Source organism: Phyllostomus discolor, chromosome 1 (assembly GCF_004126475.2).
Source record: "Phyllostomus discolor isolate MPI-MPIP mPhyDis1 chromosome 1, mPhyDis1.pri.v3, whole genome shotgun sequence".
Taxonomy (NCBI): Eukaryota; Metazoa; Chordata; class Mammalia; order Chiroptera; family Phyllostomidae; genus Phyllostomus; species Phyllostomus discolor.
In genome coordinates this window covers 47,200,580-47,211,389 of record NC_040903.2, presented here as the reverse complement: position 1 = coordinate 47,211,389, position 10,810 = coordinate 47,200,580, and the positions used below count along the sequence as shown (strand labels likewise).

General features: G+C 35.3%; 1 protein-coding gene across 3 annotated transcripts in view; it reads right to left on the bottom strand.

Annotated features, from left to right (window-relative positions):
* Window positions 1-4,631: 4,631 nt before the first annotated feature.
* The window catches only part of THAP6 (THAP domain containing 6), an 11,336-nt gene continuing 5,157 nt past the window's right edge, over window positions 4,632-10,810 (bottom strand). For all 3 annotated transcript variants that reach the window (XM_028506399.2, XM_028506400.2, XM_036022187.1), the window contains one exon: window positions 4,632-4,983. In XM_028506399.2, the coding sequence (XP_028362200.1) occupies window positions 4,729-4,983 (255 nt within the window). In that variant the 3' untranslated portion in view covers window positions 4,632-4,728. The remainder of the gene's footprint in view (window positions 4,984-10,810) is intronic.

The window sequence follows — 10,810 nt, the reverse complement described above, 5'->3', positions numbered from 1 at the left end:
TCATCTGCAAGTGTCATAGTAAGAGTGGCAACAAAAATATTTTTTGAAATGTTCAGGATCTCAGAAGTAATTTCCTGAACATTTGTTGCATAGCCTGGCAACATTTTGTGCCATTACACAATCTCTCTTCCATAAATACCAGGACCCTTCATTTCTAGCTAAATTGTATGCTGAGTAGTTTGCTGGCAGGTCTGCAGAGGAATGCCCGTCTCCACAAGGTGCTCATCCCAGTATTTGTGGTTAGCATTCTGAGCAGCCTGCACACTTCACTATCTCTGTTGAATAAAACACTTGTGTTTTCAAAAGCACGAGGCCCAGATCTGCTGAGTCAGATGTGATGTTATCTTTCAACGACCCAAGTTCTATCACAAAGGTTTGGGAAGTTTGTTACCTGACACCAATCTGTTGGGGACTCTTCTGCTGTCAACTGTCCACAAATCAATGAGCTAAGATTAGTTCAAAGAGACATAATTAGTGCCTAGATACTCTGAGACAGTGTTATGCAAAATTGCTGCCCTGTGAACTCTTTTTTACTGGTCCAGAATGGAATAAGGTGTTTGTTCCAGAATGTAAATCAACACACTGTTTTATTCACTGAGAAAGTCTTGCTATGAAAAAACTGTTGACTGAACTAAACAGTGTGTGTGCTTCCAGATGTAGCTGATTTACATTCTGGTGCAAGCTCCTCAACCTGTACACTTGTCTGTGAACCATACTTTGAGTAGCACCATCTAATGTGCTTCATGAAGTTAAATGAATGAGTGAATGAATGAATGAAAGCTATATCTACGATGGATTAAATGGCTTTTTAGGATGGAGATTGGGAGAATGGAGAGGACGGTAATTAAATAAAGTTTTCTTTTTCAGTTGGAGAGTGTTCCTTCCCTGCTCTTGAGCTGCCACAGGAGGAGACAGTCAAGACACAAACAGCCTCCCTGGCTACTCCTTGCTGCCTGTACCACTGTCGTTCCCTGTCAAACGAATTTCCCCCTCTTACTTTTGCCTGTCTTCCTGTTATGTCTGGCATGGGATTTGAAGAAAAACAATATACAGAGGGCTCACTGTATGGCGTTATGTTTTACAGAGAATACAATTCACACAATTCTCATAGGAGTGTGTGAGCAAAGTATTATTGTCCACTTTGTAAATGTTCAGAGAGGTTCAGTTAACTTAGTCTGGGTTCCATATGTAATAAAAGGGCAGGTTTGGGACTGGAACCTAGGTCTGTTTGGTTCTCTCCTGGGTGGTTTGGTGTCTTATTGTCACATCCAAGAAGGTTGCTAACAGAATTCAGGTCCTAGGACAGAACTTTAAAAGGAACGTTGAGGCTCTCGTAGTTTCATGATGTCAGTGCCCTCTGTAATGGCCACAGTTCTGCCAGTTGCCCACGTCTCTGTACTTATGTTATTTACTTGTGTGTCCCTTTGGGTGTGAATGCCTCATCTTTGCATTCCTCATAGTAGTATATGAGGCTTTGAAAATACTACACTCGATGGGTTAGCACATTAATTATGTTAGTCTATAAACTTCTTTATGTGCCTCAGGTAAATTAATGAGACTGAATGAGGCTCAGACACTTACATTTTAAGATGTTGTGGTATGAAATTTATTGAGCATGTATGTCACCCAATACAATAGTGTGCACTGAGGAGAAAGGCATCAGGGGCCACGTCAGGAAAATTTGGGGGCAGTGTCCAGCAATCCAGCAATCAGGGCATGCTACCACATCCCCACTGAAGCACAAGACACATTAGTACAACTGGCATCTCACTATGAAGGTGAAAGCACAATGCGTAACAGGCCTCGTTGGGTTTTGAAGGCAGCATATTTCATACTGAAGAGTACCACTCTCTATACTGGGTGACATGAAAGGCTGCCGGTTCTGGGTGGGGCCCAGAGCAGAAAAGGGCTCTATGGTTGGTCCACATGGTGGGGGAAGCAGCCTGCCACTTGGGACATCGAACCTAGCAGACTCTGTGATATTAGAGATCTTGGTGGAGGGAAAAATGTGGAAAAAATTAAAGCAAAACCGTTGTATATAAACTCCTTTTTCTGTTTATTTTACTGAATAACTAAATGTATAAAAACCACACAGAGCACATTACTAAAGAAAATATTTTATTTTTAAACGTGTAATGGATTCTTCACCCCCAATTATTTCTGCAATAATTTTATCTTTTTTAAATGTTTATTGATTTTATTTTTATTTTGCTTTTTAATATATTTTTTAATTTTTAAAAATCATTTTTGTTATTCTATGACAATTGTCCCAAAATTTTATCTTTTTATTTATTAAAACTATATATTTTAATACTTCCCTCAAATTAAAGAGTATGATATAATTGTGACTGTCTTTAGCAACCAAAGTCTAAAGACCTAAACTTGACATGGAGAAAAATGTCATGTCAGGTCCTTCGTACCTGATTTGGTGCTGAGGCTGAACTGGTGTATCGGTTTGTTCCAGAATCCAGAGGCCACTCCAAGCTTTAAAACAAAGCGAAACCCTTAGGTTGGCCTTGGTTGCTTGAGGAACCTCTGGGTGGGGGATGACTGCTTTTGCTCTGCACAGGACAGTGCCACCCCAGGCTAAGAAGTGTTCTCTGGGAACAGTGGACTGAGGTACCTACAGTGTTCAAGTTTGCATGGGGAGGCAGGTGGGGAGGACCTTGTTTGTTGTGTCATGTCTTTAATGCTAATCATTTCTCCACAAAAATAAAGAGCAACTGGGTAGCTCCAGGTCACTGATGATACCAATACTTTCCTCACGGTTCTCTCTCTCTCAGTGATACTAAGACCAGTGAAAAGGAACACAAGAGCTGCAATCACTGTGAACACAGGCAGTGAAAGTGACTGGCAACTGTGAGAGTGGCTGAAGCTGGGGCTTGACTTTTGCAAAGGTCTCCCAGGCTTGACTTATTCTAAGCAACCTGTAGAGAGGTAGAATTTGGACACACTGTTTTAGATCCATCCTTTTACTTTTCTCCATTGTCCTTTGACTTTAATTTTTATACCCAAAAGTAGAGCGAGGGAAACATTTTCCATCTCTATCACAGAATATCCATAAAACCTAAGGTCATACCCAAATTTCCTAATTAGAGTGTCCATTATGAATTCAAAATTAAATAACTAAAATAAATAACGGGTAGCTAATAAATTTTTTTTAAGATAGTAAAAATATATGACCTTAGTGATTTGTTAGCATAATGCTGATCTCTTAAATGTGGGTAAAACCCTATTCAAAAGGAAGGTTTGGAATCCTACACAAAAACATAACATGCATTAAAACAAAAAATTCTTAAATATAAAAAATTCAAGTGACCATGTATCCTTACTGATATTAATATAACACAAATAAAAGAATAATGAACACTTTAGCACAAAATGCACTTCATTTCTAGTTAAAACACTGAAACAATTGATACTCAAATTCTAATTACTATAGCATAGATGTCTGAATGAGACTCATATATGTACATATGCTTCAAAGCAGAATTTGACTTTGGGCTAGTAAATTTTATTCTAATCCACAATATTTATGACTCTTAATTTCAGTTTCCTTTTCTAAGAAATTGGGGGAAAAAACCAAAATTTCTGACATTTGGCTCAATCAGAAAATAGTTAAGAGTTATTATCTGTATGTACAGTAAGAAACTATTCTAAAGCTGCTGTTTTTCTTACCTATTTTGCTAAATAAAAGCTCTTGGATGGTAATCTACTCTCTTAGTTAAAGAAAAACAGTGTAAGCCTTTCTACAATTCCTATTTCAACTGGAAGAGCCACATCATTATTTTTAATGGTTTCTTCTGTATTTTGTATTTTTTAAAATGTCGGCAATATTACAATACTTTTTGTAAAATACAAAGCAGCATTAAAAGTTCATCTAGTACTGGCATTCAGATTTTGAAGATGTATCTCTATGATGAAATAAGTCATAAAGCCAAATGTTCAGAAGAAGTGTCTGAATAACTAGCTATTTAAAAAATCAGACTTATCACCCTTTCTAAAAAATTTTAAAGCTATGCAGGTTAACATCAAAGTGCTCCTAGTGAGGAGGAATAGTGTACTATATTGGAAATAGCTTGTCTCTAGATGACTTTGAAAGCCAAAAGATCTGTACCATATGCTGTTCTCAGGGTCAGTACCATAGGGTGTCTTGTATTTTTTTGGTATTACTGATAACAAAAGCACCTTGGATTAGATTCAAGATTGACATTGTTATAAATGAAGTAAGATGCATTTAAAGTACAATTCAAAAAAAGTATAATTCAACATATTTACCATAAAGAGTACCTAAGCAATAATGAAAAAATTCATTATTTTTCAATAATGAAAAAATAATAAAGTATTCCTTTGAAGTAAAAAATCTGATGCTGCTGAAGAAGTACCCAGTTCCTTCCCATTATTACAGCTTACTATGGCTGATTTGATATGACTTCCTTAGTCCTGAGAAATTTTCTTGATTTTTTAACACCTTACAATAGTGACCTGGCACTAGTTTAGATCTATAAAAACATAATTGTCACAAGTCACACAAAAACATGATAACTAGCACATATTTCTGTATGTCTTCAAAAAAAAGTCTTTGGATACCAACTATGATGCATAATGCTGCAGAGGATCCAAAGAAGCACTCTAAATGATGGATATTGTTTAATGATGATAAATAAGAATTACTTTCTAAAAAGCTGTACCAATGTCAACTTTAGGCAGAACATAACACAAGATTATTCATGAAATATAGTCTCGTTCTATGCTCTCCTGACAATGCTCCCAACAGAAAGCTTCCAGTCTATTTGCTGTGTCTTGGCTGATGAGACAGTCATCCTTTAATTCCCTGATTGTCTTCCTCAACGATTTTTGAAAACGTTTCTCTCGGTCTAAAACATTCCGCAGGCTTTTCTTGGTATCCTCTAGCTCGCTGATCACATGATCTAATTTATGCTTAAGTTTCTTTGGACTGTCCATTACACTGTAGCTATGTTCCTAAAAACATAAACACCAAGTTAGTAAACCAGACAGACAAGTACCTAAAAGCTTATAACTAGGCTCAGCTGTTTCTCCAAATTTACTGTGCTTACAGAAGGTCTCCAAGTTGGTGACAGTAAGAAGTTTAAAGAACAGAAGGAGAGGATGAGGGCAGCAGCAGTGTTTCAGGTGCCTGGGGACTCTTTCTCTGGGCTAAGCCTAGGTAGACCTGGGGAGTGCAGAGTACCTGGGTGGGATGAACTTCTCCTTCGGAGGTAGGTATCTGCTTATGAACACCATGGTACTCACAATGACTACACAGCTTTTGTTCCCTAAGTGTGGGGCTGCTAATTTTAAGTTTCATCTATAAAACAAACTTCCATTCTTAAACTTGTAAATGAGTTACTTTATTTTGATGAATATTTGACTTTATAAGGGAAGGAGCATTGACTGAAGCAGGTCCTTGGGCTGGGTGTTATGGGTTTAGAGAGGACTCTGGCCTTGAATTTCTGAAGAGATAATTTGTTCTCTCAATATTTATTATGATTATGCTTATGTTTGCTGGGTATACCTTTTTTTAATTTGAAAATAGGGAAAATAACACTGACATTTATAAAGGTACTATATAATAATTTTGAAAAGTTTTTTATTTAATATTAAAATTAGTGAGGAGGACTTTTGCTTCCAGCCAGAAATAATAGAGGCTGGAGTGACTCCCACCTAAAAAACATTTTGACATAATGAACGGCAGGCAAGGAAGGAAGCGATGGTGGAGAGATGGGAAACAAAGAGTTGGCCCTCTGGTCGCCCGCTGTGGCTCACTCCCTTGAGAGAGACTGTAGGTCTCAGTGCAGGGAAGGGAAACACAACAGAGCCTGGTGAACTGAGTTGGAAAGATAGTGCAAAGCATCCAGGGAGCCTGAGGTGGCTACAGTTCACAGGATAAAGAACTAGAGAGGAGAGATCTGCACAGAGAGAGCTCTGCAGATCCACAGAAGCTCCCTGTCTCCACCCACAACATTATTCTGAGTAAGATCAGAGCACGTGTGTGGGAAACTGCTCAAGGCTGAAGAATGAACGACCAAAAAAGATTAGGAGTGCACTGTGCTCACAGGGCATAGCCATGCTTCCACCAGCCAGACTAGAAACCTTCAAGATTCGTGGGGCACAGAGTATATTTGAAGGGTCTTGCCTCTGCAGTGGAGAACAAAAACGTCTGAGCACTGCTCGGGTCCTGCCTACCAAAGTTAAACCTGAAAGGATCAGACTGTTTCCAAATAACTTAACTATATCCCAGAACAAAGTCAAGAATACAGCATGCAAAACTATCCAGCATCCAGCTGAGTAAAATCCACAATGTGTAGCACACAAAACTTACCAGGCATCAGAGGTAGGAAAATATGAGCCACAGTACTATATAACCAATCAACAGAAACCAGCCCAGAACTGATGCATGTGTTAGAATTAGTAGACAAGGGAATTGAGAAAGTTATTAAGACTGTATTCTGTATGTTCAAAAGTTAAGTAGAGACATGAAAGATATACAAAAAATCAAACAGAACATCTAGAAATAAAAACTATATAAGGTGTGAGGTGAAAAATATTTTGGAGGGAATTAACAGCAGATTAGACATTTCAAAAGAAAAAGACTACTGAAGATGAAGATATAGTAATAGCAACTGTCCAGAATGGACTACAGGGTTAGAAAAGGGAGTATTTAAAAAAAATGAACAGAGAATCAGTAAGTGGTGGCACAACTTCAGACAGCCTAATGTACATGTACTTAGATTCACCAAAGGAGAAGGAAGAAAAGTTGAGGTAAAAGAAATATTTGAAGAAATCATAGCCAAAAATTTTCCAAGTGTGATAAACACTATAAACCCACAGACAAAACAACTCAACAAATCCCAAGCACAAGAAATGTGTAGAAAACTAAACCAAGGTACATCATAATCAAATTATTAAAAAACATTGGAAAAGAAAAATTCTTAAAAGCAAAGAAAAAAAGAAATGTAGGTAAAGAGGATAAAGTATAACAGTAAATTTGTCATTAGAAACAATGTTTGTGAGAACACAGAGTAGCAACATCTTTAAAGAACTAAAATCAACAAACTCTGAAACTGTCAACCTAGAATTTGATATCTAGTGAAAACATGTTTCAAAAATAAAGACTAAATAATGACTTTTTGAAGACATATAGAAACTGAAAGAATTTATCACCAGCACAGCTGCACTGTAAGAAACGTTAAAGACAGACAGAATGACACGGACTGCAACAAAGGAATAAAAACCGCTGGCAATGGCTATTACGTGGGTAACATAAAAGATTTTTTCTTGTTATTTAAATCTCTTTAAAAGATAATTTACTATTTAAACAAAGTAATAATAATGCAGCATGGGGTTCATAGCATATGTAAAAATGAAATGTATGACAAGCAGTAGCACAAAGGTTGGAGAGATAAAGTATATTATTGTAAGATTCTTATACTAAATGTTAAGTAGTTTAATATTACTTATCATGTGGCCTGTGACTAATTAAAGATGGATGCTATAGACCTAAAAGCAACTATTAAAATAGAACAGTTACAGCTAATGAGTAAAAATAAAAAGGAGGGGGATACAATGGAATCGTAAAAGAATTAAATTAATCCCCCCTCACTAAAAAACAGAAAACGAAGAAAATGGGAACAAAGAATATAAATAGAAAAAATAGGAGATGACTACAATTACAGATTACTTGTTAGCAAGATTCCTAAACTAAACCATATCAATAGTCATATTAAGTGTAAAGGGTTTAAATAACCCAATTAAAAGGCAGAAATTGTCAGATTACATTAACAAAATTCAAGACCCAAAAGCATATGCTGCTTACAAAAAATGTACTTCAAAGATAAAAAGACACAAATAGGTTGAAAGTAAAGGAGTGGGAAAAGATATACTATGATAACACTAACAAAAAGAGGGCTACAGTGGGTATATTACTACCAGACAAGGTAGATTCAGACAAAGGATATTACCATGAATAGAGAAGGTCATTTCTTAATAATTAAGGGTTAGTTTATCAAGCTATAATAATACTAAATATTTAGTACCTAATAACAATGCTGCACAAAGTAAGGAGAAAATACTGACAACTGCAAGAATTAGACAATCTGTAATTATACTAGAAGATTAAACACCTCTCAATAACAAACACATAGACAGAAATTTAGTAATGATGAAGGCCTGAACATTATCAAACATTTCGATCACACTGACGTTTATAAAACATTGTAGCTAACATGAGCAGAACATATATTCTTTGCAAATGCACAGAGAACATTTGCCACGATAGACCATATTCCGGGCTATAAGCCTCAAAAAATTTAAAGGGATTCAAGCCATGCAATGTATATTCTCTGTCCACAACAGAATTAGAAATTAATAACCTATCTTGAAAATTCCCTAATATTTGAAAGCTACATAGCAAACTTCTAAACACATGGATCAAAGAATAAATCAAAATTGAATTTAGAAGCATTTTAAACTAAATAAAAATGAAAATATAACATTTAATTTGTGGAATGCTGCTAAAGCAATACTTATGGAAAAATCAATATCACTAAATACCAATATCAGAAAGGAAGAAGCCCCAAATCAATGACCTCAGCTTCCATCTAAAGACACTAAAAAGATGACAAAATTTTACTGAAATAAGCAGAAATCAGATTACACAGATGAGTGGAGATCAGTGAAGTAAAAAACAAAGACAACAAAAACAAGTGAGAAAATGAAAGCTAGTTATTTGACATGATTAATAAAATTGATAACTCTCTAGGTAAACTGATCAGCAATAAAAGAGAATAGAAACAAATTATCAATATCAGAAATGAGATGATATCCCTATAGATCTTATAGATATATTTTTTAAAGATTTTATTTATTTATTTTTAGAGAGGGAAGGGAGGGAGATAGAGAGAGAGAGAGAAAGAAACATCAATATGCGGTTGCTGGGGGTTATGGCCTGCAACCCAGGCATGTACCCTGGCTGGGAATCGAACCTGGGACACTTTGGTTCCCAGCCCGTGCTCAATCCACTGAGCTACGCCAGCCAGGGTGATCTTATAGATATTAAAAGGATAATAAGGAAATATTATGAACAATTTTAAGCTAATAAACATGTCAACTGACATAGAATGAACGAATCTCTTGGAAAATACAAGCTACCAAACAATCTTTTCCACAAAGAAAACTCCAGGCCTAGATAGCTTTGCTAGGGAATTCTACCAAATATTTATAGAAGAAATAATTAATTCTAATTCTATACAAATTCTTCAAGAAAATCAAAAAAGGAGGCAATATTTTCGAACTCATTCTTTTGAGTTCAGCATTGTTCTGATACTGAAACCAGACAAAAACACAAAGGAAAGAAAACTACAGGCCAATGTCACTCTTGAACATACAAGAAAATATTCTAAACAAAATTTCAATAAATCAAATCCAATTATATTTACAAGACATAATCCATCATTAAGAAGTAGGTTTATTCTAGGAATGCAAGTCTGGTTTAACATTGAAAAATTAATTGATGTAACTAAACATTAACAACATAAAAAGAAAAACAATATGATCTCTCAATAGATATAAAAAATCATTTGACAAAATTAACATTATTTTCTGATAAAAAACTCTCAGCAAACTAGGAATAGAAGGGCATGTCCTCAATCTGATAAAGGGCATTTATAAAAACTATAGTTAATATCATATTAATGTCTTTAATAGTGAAATTTTAAGAATTTCTTCCTAAAATTAGGAGCAAGGCATGAAGCTATGGGCAAGTAGCTCAGATGGTTAAAGCATCATCCCAGTATGCCAACATTGCAGGTTTGACCCTGGTCAGGGCACATACAAGAATCAACCAATGAATGTCTGAGTGGAACAACATATCGATGTTTCTCTCTCTCTCTAAAATCAATAAATAAAAATTAAAAATTAAATGTAGCAAGGCACAGAGATTAGTTCTTAGTAATTCTGTTCAGCATAGCGCTTGGTTCAAGGCAGTACAACAAACCAAGAAAAAGAAATGAAAGTTATTCATATTTAAAGAAAGAATTAAGACTGCTTTTAATGATACACACCATGATGTAGAAAATCTAATGGCTTCTACAAAAAGCTTTGACAATTAACATGTGAGTTTGGCAAGTTTTCCAGATACCATAATCAATATATAAAAATCAATTGTATTTCCATATAGTAGCAGTAAATAAAACAATACCATTTATAAAAATGAAGTGAAAAATCTGTCCACTGAAGACTCTAAAACATTACTGAGAAAAGTTAAAAACCTAAGTAAATGAAGAGATATAATCAGTTCATGGGCTGAAAGACTTAAATTAGTCTTATTAAGATGATGATTCTTCCCAAATGATCTGTAGATGCAACATAATCCCAGACAAAATTCTAGCAGGCTTTTTGGTAGACATTTATAAAGTGGTTCTAAAATTCATCAAGTAAGATGCAAAGAACACAGAATATCAAAGCAACTTTGAAAAAGAACAAAGTTGGAAGACTCCCTGATTTAAAGAATGATCATAAAGCTACAGTAATCAAGGTAGTAAAAGAGATGTGGACTCCAGACCTGCTTCTAATATGAACACACAGTAAAATGAATCAGTGTATGCAAGATTAACTACTCTGCACATGTATGACTGTTCTTTAAAACCTAAAGATGTAACTATTTCTTAAATTAGATATTTCCATACAAAACTATAGTACCTAAGGGGAGGAAGTAATTACTGTAGCTTCTTGGTTGAAATATCCTTGTGAAAGCATTATCTGAACTAGATATGTAACTGAAGGATTAACT